General features: G+C 47.4%; 2 protein-coding genes across 3 annotated transcripts in view; one reads left to right on the forward strand and one right to left on the reverse strand.

The window, feature by feature from the left end:
• The window catches only part of RSPH14 (radial spoke head 14 homolog), a 551562-nt gene that overhangs the window by 160914 nt on the left and 364549 nt on the right, over window positions 1-26099 (reverse strand). Inside the window, exon 4 of one of the 2 annotated variants that reach the window (XM_078667752.1) lies at window positions 19116-19163. The exons of the other annotated variant lie outside the window; for it this stretch is intronic. Within the exon in view, the coding sequence (XP_078523878.1) occupies window positions 19116-19163 (48 nt within the window). The remainder of the gene's footprint in view (window positions 1-19115; window positions 19164-26099) is intronic. 2 annotated transcript variants of the gene reach the window in all.
• GNAZ (G protein subunit alpha z) overlaps window positions 1-26099 on the forward strand; it is a 303422-nt gene that overhangs the window by 18915 nt on the left and 258408 nt on the right. The window lies entirely within an intron of this gene.

Genomic DNA, 26099 nt, shown 5'->3' on the forward strand with positions numbered 1-26099 from the left:
AGAGATGGGGAGAGTGAGAGAGGGTGGGTGGAGGTAGACATATGGAGAAGGGATGGGGAGAAAGGGAGGGTGGAGGTAGACATGCAGAAGAGAGATGGGAAGAGTGAGAGAGGGCGGGTGGAGGTAAACATAGGGAGAAGGGATGTGGAGAGAGGGTGGTTGGAGGTAGACATAGGGTGAAGGGATGTGGAGAGAGGGTGGGTGGAGGTAGACATGCAGAAGAGAGATGGGAAGAGTGTGAGAGGGCTGGTGGAGGTAGACATAGGGAGAAGGGATGTGGAGAGAGGGTGGGTGGGGTAGACATGGAGAAGAGATGTGGAGAGAGGGTGGGTGGAGGTAGGCATGCAGAAGAGAGATTGGAAGAGTGTGAGAGAGCGAGTGGAGGTAGACATAGGAGGAAGGGATGTGGAGAGAGGGTGGGTGGAGGTAGGCATGCAGAAGAGAGATGGGAAGTGTGAGAGAGGGCGGGTGAAGGTAGACATATGGAGAAGGGATGTGGAGAGTGGGTGGGTGGAGGTAGACATGCAGAAGAGAGATTGGAAGAGTGTGAGAGAGCGAGTGGAGGTAGACATGGAGAAGAGATGTGGAGAGAGGGTGGGTGGAGGTAGACATATGGAGAAGGGATGTGGAGAGAGGGTGGGTGGAGGTAGGCATGCAGAAGAGAGATGGGAAGTGTGAGAGAGGGTGAGTGGAGGTAGACATATGGAGAAGGGATGGGGAGAAAGGGTAGATAGAGGTAGGCATGCAGAAGAGGGATGAGGAGAGTGAGAGAGAGAGGACAGATGGTGGTAGACATAGGGAGAAGGGATGGGGTGAGAATGTGGGTGGAGGAAGACATAGAGAGAAGAGATGGGGTAGGCATTCAGAAGAGGGGTGAGGAGAGTAAGAGAGGGTGGATGAGCGTAGGCATGCAGAAGAGGGATGAGAAGAGTAAGAGAGGGTGGATGAGCGTAGGCATGCAGAAGAGGGATGGGAAGAGTAAGAGAGGGTGGATGAGGGTAGGCATGCAGAAGAGGGATGGGAAGAGTAAGAGAGGGTGGATGAGCGTAGGCATGCAGAAGAGGGATGAGAAGAGTAAGAGAGGGTGGATGAGGGTGGGGATGCAGAAGAGGAATGGGACGAGTAAGAGAGGGTGGATGAGGGTAGGCATGCAGAAGAGGAATGGGAAGAGTACGAGAGGGTGGATGAGGGTGGGCATGCAGAAGAGGAATGGGACGAGTAAGAGAGGGTGGATGAAGGTAGGCGTGCAGAAGATGGATGGGAAGAGTAAGAGAGGGTGGATGAGGGTAGGCATGCAGAACAGGAATGGGAAGAGTAAGAGAGGGTGGATGAGGGTAGGCATGCAGAAGAGGGATGGGAAGAGTAAGAGAGGGTGGATGAGGGTAGGCATGCAGAAGAGGGATGGGAAGAGTAAGAGAGGGTGGATGAGGGTAGGCATGCAGAAGAGGAATGGGAAGAGTAAGAGAGGGTGGATGAGGGTAGGCATGCAGAAGAGGAATGGGACGAGTAAGAGAGGGTGGATGAGGGTAGGCATGCAGAAGAGGGATGGGAAGAGTAAGAGAGGGTGGATGAGGGTAGGCGTGCAGAAGAGGAATGGGACGAGTAAGAGAGGGTGGATGAGGGTAGGCATGCAGAAGAGGGATGGGAAGAGTAAGAGAGGGTGGATGAGGGTAGGCATGCAGAAGAGGGATGGGAAGAGTAAGAGAGGGTGGATGAGGGTAGGCATGCAGAAGAGGGATGGGAAGAGTAAGAGAGGGTGGATGAGGGTAGGCATGCAGAAGAGGAATGGGAAGAGTAAGAGAGGGTGGATGAGGGTAGGCATGCAGAAGAGGAATGGGACGAGTAAGAGAGGGTGGATGAGGGTAGGCATGCAGAAGAGGGATGGGAAGAGTAAGAGAGGGTGGATGAGGGTAGGCGTGCAGAAGAGGAATGGGACGAGTAAGAGAGGGTGGATGAGGGTAGGCGTGCAGAAGAGGAATGGGACGAGTAAGAGAGGGTGGATGAGGGTAGGCGTGCAGAAGAGGAATGGGACGAGTAAGAGAGGGTGGATGAGGGTAGGCGTGCAGAAGATGGATGGGAAGAGTAAGAGAGGGTGGATGAGGGTAGGCATGCAGAAGAGGAATGGGAAGAGTACGAGAGGGTGGATGAGGGTGGGCATGCAGAAGAGGAATGGGACGAGTAAGAGAGGGTGGATGAGGGTGGGGATGCAGAAGAGGAATGGGACGAGTAAGAGAGGGTGGATGAGGGTAGGCATGCAGAAGAGGAATGGGAAGAGTACGAGAGGGTGGATGAGGGTGGGCATGCAGAAGAGGAATGGGACGAGTAAGAGAGGGTGGATGAGGGTAGGCGTGCAGAAGATGGATGGGAAGAGTAAGAGAGGGTGGATGAGGGTAGGCATGCAGAAGAGGAATGGGAAGAGTAAGAGAGGGTGGATGAGGGTAGGCATGCAGAAGAGGAATGGGAAGAGTACGAGAGGGTGGATGAGGGTGGGCATGCAGAAGAGGAATGGGACGAGTAAGAGAGGGTGGATGAGGGTAGGCATGCAGAAGTGGGATGAGAAGAGTAAGAGAGGGTGGATGAGGGTGGGGATGCAGAAGAGGAATGGGACGAGTAAGAGAGGGTGGATGAGGGTAGGCATGCAGAAGAGGGATGGGAAGAGTAAGAGAGGGTGGATGAGGGTAGGCATGCAGAAGAGGGATGGGAAGAGTAAGAGAGGGTGGATGAGCGTAGGCATGCAGAAGAGGGATGAGAAGAATAAGAGAGGGTGGATGAGGGTAGGCATGCAGAAGAGGGATGGGAAGAGTAAGAGAGGGTGGATGAGGGTAGGCATGCAGAAGAGGGATGGGAAGAGTAAGAGAGGGTGGATGAGGGTAGGCATGCAGAAGAGGAATGGGAAGAGTAAGAGAGGGTGGATGAGGGTAGGCATGCAGAAGAGGAATGGGACGAGTAAGAGAGGGTGGATGAGGGTAGGCGTGCAGAAGAGGAATGGGAAGAGTAAGAGAGGGTGGATGAGGGTAGGCATGCAGAAGAGGAATGGGACGAGTAAGAGAGGGTGGATGAGGGTAGGCATGCAGAAGAGGGATGGGAAGAGTAAGAGAGGGTGGATGAGGGTAGGCATGCAGAAGAGGAATGGGACGAGTAAGAGAGGGTGGATGAGGGTAGGCGTGCAGAAGATGGATGGGAAGAGTAAGAGAGGGTGGATGAGGGTAGGCATGCAGAAGAGGAATGGGACGAGTAAGAGAGGGTGGATGAGGGTAGGCGTGCAGAAGATGGATGGGAAGAGTAAGAGAGGGTGGATGAGGGTAGGCATGCAGAAGAGGAATGAGAAGAGTAAGAGAGGGTGGATGAGGGTAGGCATGCAGAAGAGGAATGGGACGAGTAAGAGAGGGTGGATGAGGGTAGGCGTGCAGAAGATGGATGGGAAGAGTAAGAGAGGGTGGATGAGGGTAGGCATGCAGAAGAGGAATGGGAAGAGTAAGAGAGGGTGGATGAGGGTAGGCATGCAGAGGAGGAATGGGACGAGTAAGAGAGGGTGGATGAGGGTAGGCGTGCAGAAGAGGAATGGGACGAGTAAGAGAGGGTGGATGAGGGTAGGCGTGCAGAAGAGGAATGGGAAGAGTAAGAGAGGGTGGATGAAGGTAGGCGTGCAGAAGATGGATGGGAAGAGTAAGAGAGGGTGGATGAGGGTAGGCATGCAGAAGAGGAATGGGAAGAGTAAGAGAGGGTGGATGAGGGTAGGCATGCAGAAGAGGAATGGGACGAGTAAGAGAGGGTGGATGAGGGTAGGCGTGCAGAAGAGGAATGGGAAGAGTAAGAGAGGGTGGATGAGGGTAGGCATGCAGAAGAGGAATGGGACGAGTAAGAGAGGGTGGATGAGGGTAGGCGTGCAGAAGATGGATGGGAAGAGTAAGAGAGGGTGGATGAGGGTAGGCATGCAGAAGAGGAATGGGAAGAGTAAGAGAGGGTGGATGAGGGTAGGCATGCAGAAGAGGAATGGGACGAGTAAGAGAGGGTGGATGAGGGTAGGCGTGCAGAAGAGGAATGGGACGAGTAAGAGAGGGTGGATGAGGGTAGGCGTGCAGAAGATGGATGGGAAGAGTAAGAGAGGGTGGATGAGGGTAGGCATGCAGAAGAGGAATGGGACGAGTAAGAGAGGGTGGATGAGGGTAGGCGTGCAGAAGATGGATGGGAAGAGTAAGAGAGGGTGGATGAGCGTAGGCATGCAGAAGAGGAGTGAGGAGAGTAAGAGAGGGTTAGATGAGGGTAGGCATGCAGAAGAGGAGTGAGGAGAGTAAGAGAGGGTGGATGAGGGTAGGCATGCAGAAGAGGAATGGGAAGAGTAAGAGAGGGTGGATGAGGGTAGGCGTGCAGAAGATGGATGGGAAGAGTAAGAGAGGGTGGATGAGCGTAGGCATGCAGAAGAGGAGTGAGGAGAGTAAGAGAGGGTTAGATGAGGGTAGGCATGCAGAAGAGGAGTGAGGAGAGTAAGAGAGGGTGGATGAGGGTAGGCATGCAGAAGATGGATGGGAAGAGTAAGAGAGGGTGGATGAGCGTAGGCGTGCAGAAGATGGATGAGAAGAGTAAGAGAGGGTGGATGAGGGTAGGCATGCAGAAGAGGGATGGGAAGAGTAAGAGAGGGTGGATGAGGGTAGGCATGCAGAAGAGGGATGGGAAGAGTAAGAGAGGGTGGATGAGCGTAGGCATGCAGAAGAGGGATGAGAAGAGTAAGAGAGGGTGGATGAGGGTAGGTATGCAGAAGAGGGATGGGAAGAGTAAGAGAGGGTGGATGAGCGTAGGCATGCAGAAGAGGAATGGGAAGAGTAAGAGAGGGTGGATGAGGGTAGGCATGCAGAAGAGGGGTGGGGAGAGTAAGAGAGGGTGGATGAGGGTAGGCATGCAGAAGAGGAATGGGAAGAGTAAGAGAGGGTGGATGAGGGTAGGCATGCAGAAGAGGAATGGGAAGAGTAAGAGAGGGTGGATGAGGGTAGGCATGCAGAAGAGGGGTGGGGAGAGTAAGAGAGGGTGGATGAGGGTAGGCATGCAGAAGAGGAATGGGAAGAGTAAGAGAGGGTGGATGAGGGTAGGCATGCAGAAGAGGAATGGGAAGAGTAAGAGAGGGTGGATGAGGGTAGGCATGCAGAAGAGGAATGGGAAGAGTAAGAGAGGGTGGATGAGGGTAGGCGTGCAGAAGATGGATGGGAAGAGTAAGAGAGGGTGGATGAGGGTAGGCATGCAGAAGAGGAATGGGAAGAGTAAGAGAGGGTGGATGAGGGTAGGCATGCAGAAGAGGAATGGGACGAGTAAGAGAGGGTGGATGAGGGTAAGCGTGCAGAAGAGGAATGGGACGAGTAAGAGAGGGTGGATGAGGGTAGGCGTGCAGAAGATGGATGGGAAGAGTAAGAGAGGGTGGATGAGGGTAGGCATGCAGAAGAGGAATGGGACGAGTAAGAGAGGGTGGATGAGGGTAGGCGTGCAGAAGATGGATGGGAAGAGTAAGAGAGGGTGGATGAGCGTAGGCATGCAGAAGAGGAGTGAGGAGAGTAAGAGAGGGTGGATGAGGGTAGGCATGCAGAAGAGGGATGGGAAGAGTAAGAGAGGGTGGATGAGGGTAGGCATGCAGAAGAGGGATGGGAAGAGTAAGAGAGGGTGGATGAGGGTAGGCATGCAGAAGAGGGATGGCAAGAGTAGGAGAGGGTGGACGGAGGTAGCCATGGGGATAAAGAGATAGGGAGATTGAGAGAGGGTGGGTGGAGGCAGGCATGCAGAAGAGTGATGGCAAGAGTATGAGAGGGTGGACGGAGGTAGCCATGGGGATAAAGAGATAGGGAGATTGAGAGAAGGTGGGGGGAGGCAGGCATGTAGAAGAGTGATGGTGAGGGAATTTATTTTCCCCGTTGACTTACATTGAAGCAGAGGAGATTTTAAGGTGGAGACAGCTAAAATGAAGCCGTTTTGGGCACAAACAAATCAGGAGTCTCCTGCCTGAATCGAGTCCGTTGGAATGTATGCACAAAGACAATTCCAGCTCTGTTCTACGATATAGACATAGGGAGAATGGATGAGGAGAGTGCGAGAGGGCGGATGGAGGTAGGCATGCAGAAGACAGATGGGAGGGAGAGCAGATGGAGGTAAGCATAGTGAGAAGGGATGGGGAGAATGAGAGAGGGTGGCGGAGGTAGGCATAGTGAGAAGGGATGGGGAGACTGAGAGGACAGATGGAGATAGACATGCAGAAGAGGGATGGGGAGAGGACGGATGGAGGGAGGAATGCAGAAGCGGGAGGGAGAGAGTGAAAGAGGGTGGGTGGAGGTAGACACAGGGAGAAGGGATGAGTAGAGAGGGTGGGTGAAGGTAGGAATGGGGAGAGTGAGAGGGAGGCTGGAGGTAGTCATGGAGAAGAGGGATGGGGAGAGAGTACAGATGGAGGTAGGCACTGGGAGAAGGGATGGGAGAGTGAAAGATGGTGGGTGGAGGTAGACATAGGTAGAAGGGACGGGTAGAGTGAAAGAGGGTGGATGGAGGTAGACATAGGTAGAAGGGACGGGTAGAGTGAAAGAGGGTGGTTGGAGGTGGACATAGGGAGAAGGGATGAAGAGAGAGGGTGGATGAAAGTAGGAATGGGGAGAGTGAGAGAGGGAGGGTGGAGTTGGTCATGCAGAAGAGGGATGGGAGAGAGTACAGATGGAACTAGGCACTGGGAGAAGGGATGGGGAGAGGGAAAGAGGGTGGGTGGAGGTAGACATAGGTAGAAGGGACGGGTAGAGTGAAAGAGGGTGGGTGGAGGTAGACATAGGTAGAAGGGACGGGTAGAGTGAAAGAGGGTGGGTGGAGGTAGACATAGGTAGAAGGGACGGGTAGAGTGAAAAGAGGGTGGGCGGAGGTAGACATAGGTAGAAGGGACGGGTAGAGTGAAAAGAGGGTGGGCGGAGGTAGACATAGGGAGAAGGGATGAGTAGAGAGGGTGGGTGAAGGTAGGAATGGGGAGAGTGAGAGAGGGAGGGTGGAGTTAGTCATGCAGAAGAGGGATGGGAGAGAGTACAGATGGAGGTAGGCACTGGGAGAAGGGATGGGGAGAGGGAAAGAGGGTGGGTGGAGGTAGACATAGGTAGAAGGGACGGGTAGAGTGAAAGAGGGTGGGTGGGGGTAGACACAGGGAGAAGGGATGAGTAGAGAGGGTGGGTGAAGGTAGGAATGGGGAGAGTGAGAGAGGGAGGGTGGAGTTAGTCATGCAGAAGATGTATGGGAGAGAGTACAGATGGAGGTAGGCACTGGGAGAAGGGATGGGGAGAGGGAAAGAGGGTGGGTGGAGGTAGACATAGGTAGAAGGGACGGGTAGAGTGAAAGAGGGTGGGTGGAAGTAGACATAGGTAGAAGGGACAGGGAGAGTAAAAGAGGGTGGGTGGAGGTAGACATAGGGAGAAGGGATGAGGAGAGAGGGTGGATGAAGGTAGGAATGGGGAGAGTAAGAGAGGGAGGGTGGAGGTAGTCATGCAGAAGAGGGATGGGAGAGAGGACAGATGGAGGAAGGCATTGGGAGAAGGGATGGGAGAGTGAAAGAGGGTAGGTGGAGGTAGACATAGGTAGAATTGACGGGCATAGTGAGAGTGGGTGGCTGGAGGTAGGCAGGCAGAAGAGGGATGAGGAGAGAGCGTGGATGGAGGTAGGAATGCGGAAGAGGGATGGGGAGAGTGAAAGAAGACAGACTTAGGTAGTCATGCAGAGGAGGGACGGGGAGAGAGGGCAGATGGAGATAGACATCCAGAAGAGGGGTACGAAGACAGGGCGGATGGAGGGAGGCATGGGGAGAAGGAAGGAGGAGAGAGGGTTGGATGGAGGTAGACATGGGGAGGAGGGATGGGGAGAGAGAGAGAAAGGGTGGTGGAGGTAGAAATGCAAAAGAGGGGTGGGGAGACAGGGTTGATGGAGGGAGGCATGTGGAGAAGAGATTGGGAGAGAGAGAAAGGGTGGTGGAGGTAGGAATGTAGAAGAGGGGTGGGGAGACGGGGAACGTACTTTTACAACGAAGTACCTTTCGACGCAGGTTTAACAACGAAAGTCATTACAACGACTTTCGCTGGAGGGCGCTCTAGGATAGGTAATAGTTTAATTTACTATCCAACACCTTCCCTACTATCCACGGGGACTGGAGTTGGAATAGTAAATTAAACTATTCACTATCCAGCGCCCCCCAACGCAAGTCGTTGTAACGACTTGCGTTGTAAAACCTGCGTCGTAACGGTACGCGTTGTAAAAGCATGCGTTGTACCGTCATACATCCTGGGGAGACAGGGTGGATGGAGGGAGGCATGGGGAGAAGGGAGGAGGAGAGAGAGATGGTGGTGGAGGTAGGCATACAGAAGAGGGGTGAGGAGAGAGTGAAAGAGGATGGACTTAGGTAGTCATGCAGAGAAGAGACGGGGAGAGAGGGCGGATCGGGGTAAACCTGGAGAGGAGGGACGCTGTTGCTGAAGAATTGTTGGGAGGAGAGACACCTCCTTTGCTCCTGATTTTCCAGTTTCGGTTTCCAAGCAGGACGCTGTTGGGTGGGGACGTGTTACTTCTGTGGTCTGGAGTAGGGGTGGCTCCTCAGGGACGCAGGGCTTGTACGGCATCTGCGTGCAATGGAACTAAGCACCCTGACCACTACCCACCACCAGGGCTTTAAGTGTGCCGGGTCTCACCGGTGCTGAGCACCTGCAGTTTTTTTGAGGGGACCTTGAAACGAGTCTCTATCGGGCTTTGTATCGTGCCCTGGCACAGGCAGTCCGTTTTTTTCTGGACTGCACTGTTCACTTCTCACTAGTGGAGAAGTTATGGCATGATGTCATGCCAGGTGAGCGTTGTAGTGGAAGGGAAATCCTTTAAAGAGAATCATTTTCTCTCTGGATTTCCCTTCTCTTTTTGAAAACTCCGTGTTGTGTTGTCACACGGGGTTTAAGTGGAAGCTTTTTCAATATTATATACAACGAGCCATAATTGCTGCTTATTTATCTTAGCATCTATACAAATGTACCCTAAGGATTTATTCAACTTATTATTCAATTTTTCATTAAGCCATAAACATGGACATAGAAATATATCACAACAGGGATGTATTAAAAAAAGTTGTATTTATAAATTGAATTTAAATCAAAATCGACTACCTAGCAACACTGTCACTACTAACTCTATTTCACAGCTTCCATAGTAGTGTGCCACCCTTTTGTGAACATCACTTGATTCACAGTTCATATATAATTTTCTTTCCAGAACTCTTTTGTAGTTTTTTTATACATAAGTACAAAACAAAATATCAGAATTTATTGACAAATATATACAAAATGGGTGTCAAAAAGTCGACGTTTCGGTCCTTAGTAGGTCATACAGGTCCATCAGATCATCTTCAGGACACAGCGTTGCTCAGTATCCAACCACTCCTATATTATTAACAACCACTTCGTAGATTTAGTGTGTTGCAAAAGAATCAATCTCCCAAGCACGGCTCTCCTTGCATTAGTAGTCCGCTTATTTATCTTATGCAACTAATAACCATTGACAAAGGCAATAGTCCTGACTTGTTGGAGGTATGATTTTACTTGTTGTGTTATATATCTGGATGGAATGACAGAAACAGCAAAATACAAGTCGGGCGGCACACTATGCGAAGAACAGATTTTTAGCGTGCCTGTTTTTAAGCCTCGCCGTTAATTACATTGGCTACGCTCCTTTGAGAGACCCCCCAGTTTTTCATCCCATTTAAAGCCCTGCCTACCACAATATAATGCCTGGGAGATGGGGCGAGGGGGGGGGGGTTATAGGGTCCGGGGGAGATTACAGCACCTTACTCCATTGGACCTGTAAGAGAACTGCTCACTCCAAGGGGAAGGGCAGTGTGTGAGGGCGCCTGCACTGGAGGCCACTGCAGCACTGGGGCACAGCAGTGCTGTGCGCAGTGACCATGCAACACTAGAGCTACTCTCGTTCTTTTCAGTGTAGTACAGGGAAGTGCAGTATAAGGCCGACGAAGACAGGGAAATAGAGGCCCAATTTCTGCGAAACACCAGGAAGTGACGTTCGAGCTGTGCTACCGAGAAACAAACACTCCCTCCTTCTGCGTGATTCAGGGAAAAGGGACTCTGGGCACGTATACCAGGAAACAGCTCTTTTTCATTGTGATACAGAAATAATGCACTCAGTCTGTGCTAAAGCACACATGCCAACATTGAACCTGAAAAGAGGCAGATTTTGAACAAAAATCGGGGAAATTTATTTTCCCCATTGACTTACATTGAAGAAGAGGAGATTTTAGGCTGAAGACAACTAACGTAAAGCAATTTTTGGCAATAAAAAAATCGGGAGCTTTCCTCTTGAATTGGGTCAGTTGGAATGTATGCGAGAAGAAAATTCAGAGCTATGTTTTGCTTTATATAAGGAAATGCTGCTGCAGCCTTGTATAGTAACTCAAAACTATGAACTGTGTGCCCTACGGTCACTGCTGGACCTCAACCATTAGAACAGGTGCAGCACCAGGTTTCAGATTGCACAGCGCCTGGTGAGCGAGCATTGGAACAGGTGCAGCACCACGTTTCAGCTCACCCTGCCCCTGGTGAGGGCATATTGGAACAGGTGCAGCACCATGTTTCAGCTCGCCGAGCAGTTGGTGAGAGTGCGCTGGTACAGGTGGAGCACCACGTTTCAGCTCGCTAGGTGCCTGGTGAGCGAGCACCGGAACTGCTGGCCCTATGTGGTGCAGATAGAGGTAGTAGAGACAGGTAAGAAAGAGAGGGGGTATGTGAGAGATGGAGGGGTGAGAGAGTGGGGGGAATTGTAAGCGTGTGAGAGGTATTTATACATTGGGATACAAGATGGCGAGAAACGGGCAAGTGTATAAGAAGAGCGTGAAAATCGCTGACTCCATGAGTAGGGAAGGTCTCTGTACTGATGTGGCACGGGCCCAGCCTTGGACAAATGTACAAGTGAGTGACAGCAGCTGGATCGAAAGAAAGTGACAGCAGCAAGACTGCAGGACATGACACCCGGAGGTACAGCAGTGACATCAGGTCTCACAGTGACAGCAGTGTTACTTTAAGGATGCTGGCATTGTTTATCACTCAAGTGAGAATGGTGTCAGAACTCGTATATTCACTCACTCTTACACTATATATTCCACTCAGTGAATTAAACACCCGCTCCAGATATCTGTCTTCAACCTATGCGTCACTGACACCTTAACTGTGCATGTTCTGTGCATGAAGAAAGCTTGTACTAGTCTTCCCTGCTGAGCGTGTTCTCTGGTGAATGGAAGGTTGCACTTGCTGCCTTCTGAGAGAGAGGGAAGCTTGCGTTGCTAATCCTATGCTGTGCATGTTCTGCCAGGCAGCAAACCTTGCGCTGCTCCTACCTGAATCGTATGTGTCTTGTGATGGATAAAGCATGTGCTGCTGCTGCTGCTTTAGCTGTATCCGGAAGCTTACACAGTTTCTGCCCTAGATCTTCCTGTTCTATGAAGACAGGCCGTTTCCACTGCTGTTGCCCCATCATATGACAAGCATTGGCATAGCCAATAGGTCTCGTCTTTGGGGCCTTATAAGTGTTTAGTTATCCAGCACAACATCCTTGGTGCAACAACATCAAGTGTTGCATGGCTAAACACTTATAAGGTCCCAAAGGCGAGACCTATTGGCTATGCCAATGCTCGTTTTGAGTGAGTGGCTCGTGCAGTTGTGCCACTGTGAGGTAAAGACGCTGCAAGTGCTTTTACAGGAGCCCCTGTGACATTGCACCTCTTCAAAATGTATTTTGGTTCTGGTGTAATACTTCTAGCCCCTATTCCCGTCTTCTCGCAATCAATGCACCCTTAAATGTCCCTAGTACAGCCAGGGTTGACACTCTTATTACCCCTGCCCTCCATTGACACTTTACCTGTTATTGGTGGTGGTGGTGGTGGACGTGGTGGTGGTGGACGTGGTGGGAGTGGACATGGTGGTGTGGACATGGTAGTTGTGGTGGACATGGTTGTTGTGGACATGGTGGTTGTGGACATGGTGGTGGTGGACGTGGTGGTGGTGGACGTGGTGGTGGTGGTGGACGTGGTGGTGGATGTGGTGGTAGTGGTGGTGGACATGGTTGTGGACGTGGTGGTGGTGTATGTGTGGTGGTGGGCGTGTTGGTGGTGGACATCATGGTGGTGGTGGACGTGGTGGTGGTGGACTTGGTGGTTTTGGATGTGGTGGTGGTGGACGTGGTGGACATGGTGGTGGTGGTGGACGTGGTGGTGGTGGACGTAGTGGTGGTGGACGTGGTGGTGGTGGTGGACGTGGTGGTGGTGGACATGGTGGTGGTGAATGTGGTGGTGAATGTGGTGGTGGTGGACATGGTGGACATGGTGGTAGACGTGGTGGTGGACATGGTGGTGGACATGGTGGTGGACATGGTGGTGGACATGGTGGTGGACATGGTGGTGGTGGTGGTGTTGGTGGACGTGGTTGTGGCGGATGTGGTGGTGGACATGGTGGTGGACGTGGTGGTGGATGTGGTGGTGGTGGACGTGGTGGTGGATGTGGTGGTGGTGGACGTGGTGGACATGGTGGTGGACATGGTAGTGGATGTGGTGGTGGTGGATGTGGTGGTGTACGTTGTGGTGGTGGGCGTGTTGGTGGTGGACATCATGGTGGTGGTGGACGTGGTGGTGGTGGACGTGGTGGTGGTGGATGTGGTGGTGGTGGACGTGGTGGACATGGTGGTGGACATGGTGGTGGTGGACGTGGTGGTGGACGTGGTGGTGGTGGATATGGTGGTGGACGTGGTGGTGGTGGACATGGTGGTGGACCTGGTGGTGGACGTGGTGGTGGTGGACGTGGTCATGGTGGATGTGGTGGTGGATGTGGTGGTGGTTGTGGACCTGGTGGTGGACGTGGTGGTGGTGTTCGTGGTGGTGGTGGACGTGGTGGAGGTGGACGTGGTGGTGGTGGACGTGGTAGTGGTGAACGTGGTGGTGGTGGTGAACGTGGTGGTGGTGCTGGTGGTGGACGTGGTGGTGGATGTGGTGGTGGAGGACGTGGTGGTGAACATGGTGGTGGTGGTGGTGAAGGTGGTGGTGGTGGTGGTGAAGGTGGTGGTGGTGAATGGAGTGGTGGACGTGGTGGTGGTAGTCACCGTGGATGTGGTGGTGGTCGACATGGTGGTGGTGGACGTGGTGGTGGTGGTGGACGTGGTGGTGGATGTGGTGATGGACGTGGTGGTGGTGGACGTGGTGGTGGTGGTGGACCTGGTGGACATTGTGGGGCGAAATAATAGGGTTATAGATTTGTTAAAATGGTTCAGTTTATAAGTGCGGTATTGGCATCCACACTAACCATCAGAGGCCGCGCGCGATTCATTATGGATTGTTATGTTGCTGGTATCACTGAGCGCCGATTGTATGGCTGCCCATGGGCCCGTATGACCGCTGTGAGAGCTTTTGTTTCCTGGATGTATGTCACGCTGTATATACGAACTGTGTTTACTGGTGCTTTTGTGCCGCTTTCAGGCGGATTGCTCCAATTGGTAAAGAACCATGTGACGTTCATAGTAAAGGTATGGGTACTGTGCCAAACTACACCAACAGCGCGGCACAACTATTTATGTACCCCGTGCCTACCAAAATCGAATCTGTCCTTGTGTAATGTAACTGGGTCTCATATAAAGCTCTCCAATGTAAGATAACTGGTAAACCACATTATTAAATGTCACCCACGAGTAAACGCACAGCCCACATGCAAACAAAGATTAAAAAAAGTGGCAACAATCATGATAAACCCCACCGTGTTCTGCCGCCAGTAAAAGATCCAGTCCCGGAGTGCAGGGCCAAAAGTGGGCAGGGTGGCAACCAAGAGGGACTACAAAGCCTCCGGTACAATCATTACACTCTGTTCAGCATATTCAATGATGCCAAAAGACGCACACCAATGAAAAGTACGGGCGGAGCTCAGACATGACTTCTGGAATCGGATCGATTCCAAGAAGCCCTCGCATGGCGGAGCAGCAGCGCATGCGTGCTGCTAATGCCAGGCGAGACCTAAGAAAACAAAGAGGATATATTGAGTGCCATATGAATCAGGGACTGTTGCACACTATTTGATGTGACATACCAAAACCTTTAGACCTGAGGAAGGCGCCAAATGTATTTTATAAATCAAGCATCAGTCAGGGGTCCATTTACTTCCTTGCACTTGGGCCCACAACAAACTGGCTACGCTACTGCCAGGATTGTGCTTCTTGTAAGTTTATGTCAGTTCATGGAGAACCTCCCTCTTTAGTGTGTTAGCTACCTGTACCAGTTATGTGTGTGTGACAGAACCATGTGATGTTCATCCTGCTCGACCCACCTGGTCCTTACTTGTTCTTTGTGGTAGCGAAGGTTGTGCTGCTGCTGCATAAGTTGTACATTTGTTGTAATGTGAAGCTCGGTTCAAAACTTTACACTACACAAAAGACAAAACGATTTGCATAGACAATGCTTGTTTTAATGCATGATGAGAAAGAGTGAGCTCTCACAAAATATGTGAACAGAGTTTACTTTTTGTTTTATGTGTGAGTCAGGCAGTTATTTGAAATAGACTAGATGACTTTGTATAAATGTAAAATGTTCCAAGAAGTGCCTTAATGTCATGCATAGCGTCGCTGTAACCAACAGCACTATGCACGCTGGGGTTTTGAGCCCATAATGGCAAAAGCAAAACTGTAATGCAACATGCTGCTGACTGAGGTGGCATTATATACAGGCCCACTGGAATTATGCGGCAGCGGAGGACCAAATGATGCAACAGGGTTGAAAAAACTATGCAGCTACGAAAGGCAAATTATGTGGAGTAATGCGGTACAATCTGTCACAATGTAATTTCATTTATTTTGACTGAATACAGCAATCAGCAAATGAAAGGTGACTGATCAAACCGAGCATTACATTTGGTACTCCTCATAACTATATGCAGTACTTTTCTGTAACAACTTCTGAACCATTTCCGCTAGAAACAAGATTTTTTTGGGTGAAATCTTCACATTATACAGCAGATGGTGCGTTATGTGGCAAATGAGAAAATCCATGAGATTATACGGAAAATGTTGCAGCTGCAGAAATCCTTAATTCCAGTGGCCCTGATTATATGTCCTAGTGCCAGCTGTCAGCCACCTGAAATGCAAAACACATTTTTGTTCTGGACTTTCTGCCTTTTTTCCCTGTAGGCAATTACTGGCTAAACAGCCCAGTGGCATGAGGCCAGAGGCAGCTTTAAATGCAGATACGACCATCCATTTCCCTGATAATGGGCTAACATTTACACTCCTCCAGATTAACAAATGGGTGTGGTCAAAAGATATTTACCAGAACAATGCGGGCAGCAGCAGCTGAGTGGGTCTGAAGAGGCAGTGAGAACAGCTTTCTGGCAGCCCTCTTCCTCCGCCCATACTTCGACTCGAGGTTGCATGAATGAGATGGAACGCTGACATGGGCCCTGCCTTGAAGTGCAACATGTGCTGAAGTGCTACCCTCCGAGGGGCCACCAGAGCATACACTGAAATGCAGCATGCTATCTGTACCACAGGGGAAAGCAGGTCTCTCCTCTTTGTGCCACAGGACAGTGCAGAATTCTGCACTGCTGCAGGGACACAGATCTTGCTTTCTGGCTAACTCTAGAGCTAGGTCTGCACTATATAAACACACAGACTTTAATGGAACAAAGTAGGGATGTGCTGGTTGCAGCTTGTTCTACAGGGAAATACTGTACCCTCTACTTTGTGCTACAGGAAATCATTGCATGCATTACTGGAAGTGCAGCTCTGCCTTCTCTGTAAGTGCACAAAGCAACCAGCAGGTTAGGGTTTCACTGGCATGATGCTGGGAGGCAAAGGCACTGCTTAATACACCTAAGCTCCCCAGACTTGGTCACAGTCTTATGTTCCCCTTAGCTCACCCTTCAGGTACTTGCACAGATCAACATTTGAACATAGCAGGCTCTGACGGAGGCTGCAAGTGACAGAATAACCCAATTCAACCACATATATCAGGGGTGAGGAGTTATATAAAAGATCTACTTGTCCATGGGATGGGATGCTTGATAAATCTACCTGTCCTGCAAAAACTCCACTTCTACGTTTGGTGCCGTGCAGTGAGGTGACAAAAAATGGAGGAATTTTCTGATTATGCCAGGATTCATATTATAACAGGTGTGGATTCTAGAAATACCCTTATTTTGCCACCTTCCTGCAAATCGGGGGGGGGGTGGAAGTAGAGAGAAGTGGTAGTTCCAGAGTATAAAAACCCCTTTGTGTCTGTCAATATACTGACGGCGTGGTTGTGCGTATAGGGATTTTGTCGCCTTAAGGTTGGATTTGCACTAAATCAATGTTGGTTCAAAATTAGATTAACAGTGCTCTAAGGTGTGGAGAACCACTTAACTCCACGAGGCAAGAGAACAACTCTTGAAACACAATTTCTACTCCCAAGCACACGTTTTAAGTAAAACAAGGTTTCCCTGTTAGTAATAAACATATACATTAATTTGATGACACATTAGACAGTATTTCTATTTGATTTTCCTTGTCACGCTTTATTCAGATCTTTTCAGCAACAGCCAACGCGTTTCGTCGCAACAGGGTGTGATCCCGCGACTTTCTCAAGGCTATGATGTCCAGATATATAATTTGTAAGTGTAGTGATACTTCCCACCCACACAGGGGTTCTGAGGATTGTAGTTGTCGCTTAATATGCTCAAATCCTTTGTGTCTGTGCACACTTAGAAATTGGCATGTTTAAGGGGGTTTACCAGCTCTTCTCCAATCTCTCCCCACACTGGATAAAGTTTGAAATTTACTTTTGATAGGGCAGAAAACGGAAAGTCCACTTGCAAACGCTCAAAAAGTAGTTTCCTTCAGTGCCAGGGACTACTATGGCACTGTGTGCTTTTTATGACCAAAAAAAGTTAGTTTGCTTTTAGCCAATGTTTTTGCTACATTGGTGAGGGTACAGTTACTCCAGCAACAACATTGTTTTACAAAAACCATGTCAGAACAAAACAAGCATTGACAAAAACAAAATACGCAACCACTGCCAGACCTATTGTCTTTGCCAATGCATGTTCATTTTGATGTTTCCCCCGATCTTGACGAAACTGGTTTTACACTGATTTTCCATTCTTAATATTTTTGGGAAATACTAGCATGTATCAAACATGATTTACTAAATGATGCCTGAGAGAAATGGTACCTAAAATGTCAGTTTAGCAAAATCTTTTTCTTCTAGTTGCTATTTTGTTATTTATTTTAAAAGGAAATAATCATCAATGTTGCTTTTAAGCTTCTGCTTGTGTTTGCTTCTAATTAGAAAGCATTCTGAGAGCATTATAGGTAGCCTAATAATGTTCTCTACGAGCATGTGGGCACATTTTCATACCGGAGCCACGGTCAGTAGTGAGGGCGGAGCTCACAGCCTTTGCGTACAGTGCTCACCCTAATAATAAAGGCTTTGCAATAATGAACCATAAAAATCTGGATACAAATTTTACCTTAACTCCAGACAATACTTTGTCAAAGGGTTTGTGCTGCACAGGGCTGGGCCTACTTACCCACAGGACAAAATAAACATGAAAACATATCGTATTTGACCCCAAACAATATGTCCGCCCTACAATACCCATAGTTCCCCTGCTTGTTTAACGGTGGTGGAAGAACTGCTGCTAACCTCTTGGTGGTAGCCCATCTGCCACAAGATCTTCCTCTCTGCCAGGTGCAGCAGACCATGGACATGGACAAATCATCAATGTCCCCCACACACTGAGATAAAACCTCCTGAGCGTCACAGTCATGGATTTTTTTGCAATGTACAAATAAACTCGTCTCAGGTATTTGTTGCTGTAAACGAAAATAATGCCTATCAACTGCCAAGGCATAAGGGGCAACAGGCGGTTCAGTGTTGCCGCAAACGCATTCCCTGCGTGGTCAGAAGCACTTTCAGCGGAATGATCCCCGCTGACATGGCCATGGTCTTTTAATATGGTGGCTGGCCCTAAGGCTCAAGGGTGCGGATCAGAACCTCTGGGCTGGAGGGCAGCCAACTGTACTGAAAATAAGTCCTAGGTGTCTTCCAGATAGAGGATATTTTAAAAGAATTAAGCATTAACTCTGTTACATGGCTACATAAAGCAATTCAGTCTCAAACAGAATTAAAAAGAGGAACCAGCCAATCAAGAACGAATGTATGAGTGAGTGGACTTTTATAACCGGTTGTAGCACTTCATTTGCTTCTTAGTGAAGATATGAATCCACTAGTCTCAATCAAAAACTATAATTACTTGTCTGAAGGATGGCTAGTAGGTGACCTGGTGAATGTCTAGAGGCAAGGAATGCCTGACTCTTGCCATTTAGCCCGCAAAAGACTCCCACTGTTCCATTTCTACTGGATTTGTACAGGTGGAAAGCCTTACATTTCTCGGATTTATTATTTTAAAGATGAAATGTTACAGGAATTAGACCTACTTTTGAGCATCACCTCTGTGTTGGCAATCATGACTGCTATTCAGCAGCTGTGCATATAGATACCAGAGGGAGTTAAACAAGATTACCTCTAGTAAAAAGTCTGGCAGTTTGTTAGGGAAGTGTTGGGTGATAGCATACATTGCTTCAGCTGTCCTAGAAAGAAAATGTCATAATGAAGCAACATCCTGGGCTACTATATTATATATGGGAGCTGAGATGGGGCCTCTTTGCAGAATAGCCTACATTAGTAAAGGTGAACCCTTAAGGAAGAGTATTATGAAAAGGAGCACGAAGATTGTGTTGTCAGTGGTGGCTTTAAAAGACATACATAGCAAAATATTGCATAGTAGATACTTTTGTTAAAAGGGCCAGTATATTTGTTGCATCGCAAATAAGCCTATGCGTTCCTTTTTTTTAAATTTTGCGACCGAAAAACTGCAAATCCAACAAATGTGTGACCATGAACACACAGAAAATCAATGTGTAAGGCTGAATAGTGACTAGCACTGTGTGTTTCTGACATGTAAGGCATCAAAAATAGCAAACACTTCCTAAGGAAAAATCCATTAACGAGCAATTAAAATATTAGCATATTTACAAAGTTAAATGCATCAAATGGTACTCACTGGTTCTAGTGTTAACACAATTACTATTTGATGTTCCAGCATGAAAACCTAATGGGGACATAAATGGGACAATGTAACCATCCACAAAATGCCAGGACCTTGATAGACGCCTCATCCAAGCAATAGCAAACCATAGAAAAATCACAAAATCCAAAGCCCTCCCTCTCTCTCTCTTTACTTCTTATTGTACTTTTTTTAAAAGAACTGATTGAATTGGGTAATCTAGACAGTTACTGATGTATGTAGCCGGACCGGTAAACAACCTTTACCACGAAGTTTTTACCACGCGGTACCTTTACCACGCGGCCGTTACAACGCAAGTCGTTACCACGACTTGCGCTGGAGGGCGCTGTGGGATAAGGAATTTTATAAATTTATATTCCAACACCTTCCCTACTGTTACGGGGACTGGTGTTGGAATATAAAATTCTAAAAATCCTAAATCCGCGCCCTCCAACGCAAGTCGTGGTAACGACTTGCATTGCAGCGGCCGCATGGTAAAGGTATGCGTTGTTACAACCTGCGTTGTAACAACGTACATCCAGCCGGACCTAAAAAGGCATGTAATAACCTAATTAAGCTGAAAATGTTGCATATATGCACAGGGGTGTAGCTTTAGGGGTGGGGCGGTGTTAGAGCCCCCAATAAATGTATTATTTAATAAACAGTTGGGCACAGTCAAGTATGGTAAGGTGTCTGTAGGATTTCACCTGGGATTTTTAAATACTCAGACAAAATCAGACACACACATACAAACACACTCGCCTCTGTTTTGAAGGTCTTAAAACATGGTTATTTTACAAAATACTGTGTTATAAGTACCCCCTCACAATTTAGACTCCTTTCCCTTTGCACTGGCCCTTCAGCCCCCTCATGCGCTGCTTCTCATATATTGATTAACATTTGTTTTGCAGCGTAATATTATTATACATTTGCCGAAGAGTTACAGTGGTTACAACCGTTACACCATGTAGTCATTCTTCCATTTACACCCTCATATAATGATTAACATGATATGCCAGCGTGATTGTCGGAAAATCCGAAGCTCACACCCCCCGTCTTACTGACGAAGCTATGCCCCTGGATATGCACATGTGATGGTTGTACAATGCTCCTGTTTTCAGGAAAAAGTTCATTCCTCTGTGACTTGCCATAAAATCTATTTGTGTTACAGAAATGTATGAGTAATCCTACAGGAGTAGATGTCTGACTTTCACATGGAAGGTGTTGTAAATTGAGCCTTAGGACTTTTATTTTTGTTTGAAATTACGATATTTTGGTAAAAATTGCAGAGGGGGAGGATATCAGCAAGAGAAGAGGTCTCCTTTCTTCCAGAAAGAAGATGCTCTCTGACGTCCATTGATGTCCAAGCAACTAAACTGCACCCAACTCTGAACCTGTTGAAGGCAGGCACAAGGGGACAGGAGATACTGGGTTTTGCTTAAAGCATTATGGATGTACCATCAGCTCAAGAATGATCCCACCCTGGGAGAATGGTGAGAACCTCTCCCTTTCCCTCCAGTAAATAAAGACTTGTTCTCCATCCTTGACTCTCTGGGAGACTTGGATGTGGTAAATGCTGCTGCGCTACCCCATCTCTAGTCCTACATGGAACCATTCCTGGTGTCATAACCTACTAAGTTGATTAACTTCTGTTTCCTCTCGCGTCTACATCAGACGGTTCTGGTTGTGTCGGCTCCACCGAACAGCCGGATGGGTAATCCGCAGTCATTTTGTTCTCTTTTCTTGCCCCTGCATTTTATTGCCCACAAAGTTCCTGTAAAGCACTCTGTCACCTCTTGCGCCTTATTCGTGCTGTCCATAAACTGCTAATTAAATGGCTTTCAATTAAAGTTTTATAATAATAGTATAAAAATAGGCATCTGTATTGCAAGGGGCGGTTACCTGAGTATTGCAGTGAATGTAGTCCAGCAGGGAATGACTGGATGGGTAGACACTGACTGGAACTCAACCAGATGCCATGGCGTGATGGTTCCTTCTACAATCTCTCTTCTCATTTAGCTGGCCGAGCTGGGGCTACCACGACCCACCCCAGGTTAAAGCCCTCAGAAATCCTGTGATATAGTCTGACGCAGTCGCCTCTGGAGACCCAGAGAGTCTCAGCATCAACCTTTTATCACTTGCTCTTACTCTATATCTTTGCTGCATTTACGAGCGGTGATAGGGTTTTAGATGTACTTCCTTAGTGCGTTCTTTCCTAGAATATGGAGTACCTTATATCCTGGTTTCCATATATATTACCAATTAACCTTCATTGTATTCCATTTATATAGCACTTACTACCCCTGACTAGGTGTTGAAGTGCTTTATGGAGGGTAGCACACTACTCTGCAACCCAAGGTTAGTCATTATTCCAGTGTCTCAGTTATTGTGATTAGGCTTTCATATTTCAATCATTTCCGCCCGTCTCTTTGTGGTAGATGAAGCTAATAGGAGTACGGTGAGGTCTTTGGCATGAGCTCTTGCAAATGGAAAGTGGGATGAGCCGATAGGATGTTAGATAGTGTGAGTCTGCAAGGAATAGTTACACATAAGGAGAATTGTGATGTCAGGTGAAATGCAGTGAAAACGTCAAGGGACCACCTGTGTAGACCTGCACTTCTGAATCTGTTTCCATCATCTGCTTTTGCTACATTGGCTTACTTTGGACCTTCAAATGTTGTTTCAATTCTTTGTGCCAAGTACCACACTCCTCTCTGTACTTCTGAAAGAAAAACCGAGGGGCTGTGCTTGGCCTGGTGATCGCGGTTGGGATTTGGATAGTGACACCTACTTTCGTTGGCCAAACACAAGAATGCAGTTGTGGTTTATTTGCTTTTATCCAGACCGGGGGCTCTGTAAGTATACTTGAGGGACGACTTAAGGCTTGTAAAGCCAATCTCAGAACTGTCGTCGGGTGCAGCGGGTAAGTACATTCACCAAGCAGAATTGTCACTCACTTCAGTGTAGGGCTATAATAGTTCAAGTGGGTGGAGACCGCAAGCAGTTGGTGTGTCTGCCCTTGGATCATTCTCGATCGGTTCTTCACATGAAGGCTTGTAGGACTTTCTTTTCTTAGGAGGGCCTGGTCCACAGTTTTTTCAGAAGACTGCACTAGGAGCATACAGTTGCAAGTAAACTCTATTGGCATTTAGTCAACTTTTGCAGGAGTCCTCTAACCAGGCAGCGTGGCACAGTCTTCTGTAGTTCCAGGAATGGGGGTACAAGCTCTCCTTGCAGGCGATGGAAAGGACGTCTGTCTGGTCCATCCCGTCAAAGGTTCACGCACTCCTCTTAGCTTCCTCATGTTGGTGAAAGTACTGGCTATCAGGCTACAGTATGCATATGGTGTGTGAAGTCCATATTACAGGACTATGTCTAAAATGCGGTATTGTTTTACCTCAACTATACGTATCTGTGACTTAATTTAGAGTCGAAGGTCACATCCCCACCTTGCATTCATTACAGTCAAAACTCTTAGCCACCAAAGAATAATCACATTTCACATTCAAACCTCAGCCACTCCTGACCAAACGCATCTTATATTTAAACACTCAACCAATCATGATCAAGGGAATCTCATATTCAAACCTCTCAGCCAGTCATGGCCGAGTTCATCTTACATTTAAACCTCTTAGCCACTCTCCACCAAGTGCATCTCATATTCAAATTCCTCAGCCACTCACAAGTGCTTCTTACGAATTGCTCAGAAAGTAACCTTCTGACTGATCACACTTATAACAGGAAAACTACTAGGACAACGTCTGTTGGTGCAGATCTAATAAGCAATTGGTTAGAACAGGCAAGTGCGTTTTTGAAGCTTAGCAACAAAAAGAGCACTGAGATCAGGTATGGGTTGAAGGACTGTAATTTGCTGTCATTTCCATAGTGCTTTCCTGTGCCTTCTTAGACCCACTGTGGTTTCTTTATTGCCAAGTAATTAGCCACAGCAAAAACAGAATAAAAAAAAATCAAGGTCTAAAATTGTCTTCACAAAAAGTTCATTGTAAATTCGTGGAATAAAAACTAAAGGTTATGACAAAAGGTCATCCTTTAGTAAGAAAAACAGGAAAGAGCATTATATGTACTAAATCAATAGAAAAACACTTCAAATTGGAGTTCAAAAAAAGAAAAACAATTGTTGACACGATGCCAATAGGCCTGGATTGTAATTTAAAGTGGCTTTTCACTCGCAGATGAATTGAGGCACCCAATGAGTCATCATACATGCACTCTGTCACTCATCCCCCCGTTGATGCATCCATTCTTCCACCCACTGACTCATGTGCATTCACCCACAATAAAATACACACAAACTTAACAAATATAAAGAAGATAAATTAAAAGAATAAAAGTAGAAAAAATTAAACATGCTGCCATCTAAACTTGAGACTTTCAATAATTAAACTTATCATCCACATCAAGAAAATTAATTCAAGATAGGGTATTGCTTATTTAGTCGCAGTTTTATTTTATAGAAATTCAACGATCATAACAAAATTTATCTTTTCAAATCTTAGCAAATATTTGTACTGAATTAGTGTATAATTTTTTTGCAGACCTAGTTTGCATTTCCTTTTTACTGTAGTATTAGTATGTGGTATGTGTGATGTTAATTAGGTATGAATGTGTCGAATGCTTTTGACTGTGATATGATTGAGGTTTTAGGATGATTGAAGCTTCTATTGAATGTAGTATGGTGTGTCCTTGATTTTTCTTATGCTTCTCTTTTTTATGAAAAGATAAATTTTGTTATGATCGTTGAATTTCTATAAAATAAAACTGCGACTAAATAAGCAATACCCTATCTTGAATTAATTTTCTTGATGTGGATGATAAGTTTAATTATTGAAATGATGTTATCAGTATTGGCAACTTCTTTCGTTATTTGATATGTAGGCTCAGCCTTGCTGATTAGAGCCAACCCCACTCTGTTTGACATCTAAACTTGAGAGGCATAATAGTTGCATTATAAAAATAAAATTAAACATAGCAGCGGGCAGCCATCTTACAATGGTATTGTACATAGTGCATTGCTGTTTTAAATTCCTACATAGTTACCACATCACAAAGCAATGTGTTGGCCATCTTGGAGCAATAAAACAAATGTTAAACTACAAACAATGACAATCCAAAATGGCTGCTAAGTAAACATCCCACTGGGTGGCTACCTTCGAATTTTCAAGTGTCTAGTGTATCACTTGTGTACTGATCCTAGGTGACAAAATAATGTTTCCAAACATGGCGGCATCTTGGAACTATAAAACGGTTAAAATGTATGGTTAGTACCACTCCAAGATGACCCTGTCTAGAGGCCACAAAGGATGCAGCACACTGTAGATCAAATGAGGAGTATGCGAGAACCCCGGTAGCACTATCTGTGAAGATGCAAGAAAATCTAAAAAGAAATGAGGGGGAAGAAGTGAAAGGAGATCTCTGCAAGGAAATAATGGAAAGTAAGGACTGGCCATCAGCCCAGACACTGAAGAACACTTATTTTCAGATGGATGTGCACACTTGATCAGGCCTTTTATAATAATCTATGAGAATCCGTGTAACACAATACCTGTCTACTGGCTTCAGCACACTGTAATAACAATCTACCCTAAAAGCCCTGTTGACTAGCAGAGGTTTTTAGCAATGTCAGGCCTACTATTTCTTTCATAACTTTTCATAACAAACTGATCAGACCTTTGGCAATGACCCAATCAGGCCGATTGCCATTTTTACCATATCGTTTTAAGCACCAGTACAAAACTACAGCTAGCAAAACTATTTTTAACCCCCCCACCCCCCAAAAAAATGCATAATAAGGATTCTTAATACACAAATCATTTACCCAGAGGTTTTGTCACATGTGCTAACCAACATCAAAACCCTTGCCAACTCTGCTAATCTGTGAGATTCCATGTAACAAAATCTCTGTATACAAGCAAAAATACAGTTTGATATCAATCAATCCTTAACCCCTTGTGTGCTCAGAACGGCCCCCGGCAGTCCTACGTCATGCTGGGCGTGTGCTCAGGACGGCCGGGGGCCGTCCGAACGCCGCCGATTCCGCAGCGCGGCCTAAATTCCCCACCTATGTGGAAGAATTCATTAGTGGGTGGTGTTCGGACAGCACCTGGCCGTCCTGAGCACACGCCCAGCGTGACGTACGGCGGCCGGGGGCCGTCCTGAGCACGCAAGGGGTTACGCCCCCTAATTAAATCCCCACACCACGGCGGAATTAGCGCCGCAGGGAAGGGGTTAAAGCTTACTGGCTTTTACATACTCCTTTCACAATAAATAAGTCAAGTCTACTGTTTTTGTCGTAACTTTCATAATAACAGATCAGACCTATATCCTTGATCAGCTGCTTGTACCCATATCTAACTCAGCCCGCTTCACCGAGCAGTAGCTTTCTCATAATGCAAAAAACCCAACGCAAGCACTCTTCCCCGTACTCAAGGGAATCAACATTTGGGCGGAGCCAAGCCCTCTCTTAGCAGTGCTTGTTAAGTTCTATTTCATTGGGTCACAAAGTCTGTCGAAGGCTGTGCTGGCAAGTCAGGCCCAACAAAGGAGAACCAACCTAGGCTGTTTTCTCTGGTCACTGCCAAGTGGAGAGCTGCCAAGGTACAGGTACAGAAAGGACTAAGTAGTAGAAAATAAACAGGGTTAGCAGTCATAAAATATAATAAAGAAACCAGAGGAAGGGGAGCTAGACCCAAGGGAGTTAAAGAAGTGTATGGGATTGTCCCCCTGGGGAAAAGCCATACAAATTGTAATATTTGATATACATTACATTTCTACAAAGACTCATCAAGTTTGTATTTTTGAGCATAACACACTTAAACAGGATTTTAAAAACATATACAACCCCAGGGACTTAAAAATCAAAAGAACCTAGGATGACAAGGCTGTTCAAAGTATGGGTAAAAAGCTATGGGGACTACTCCATTTTCACATACCAGGAGCCAGACCAGGGGGTTCCTCTCTTTC

This window comes from Lissotriton helveticus, chromosome 11 (genome assembly GCF_964261635.1).
Source record: "Lissotriton helveticus chromosome 11, aLisHel1.1, whole genome shotgun sequence".
In the NCBI taxonomy this organism is placed as follows: domain Eukaryota; kingdom Metazoa; phylum Chordata; class Amphibia; order Caudata; family Salamandridae; genus Lissotriton; species Lissotriton helveticus.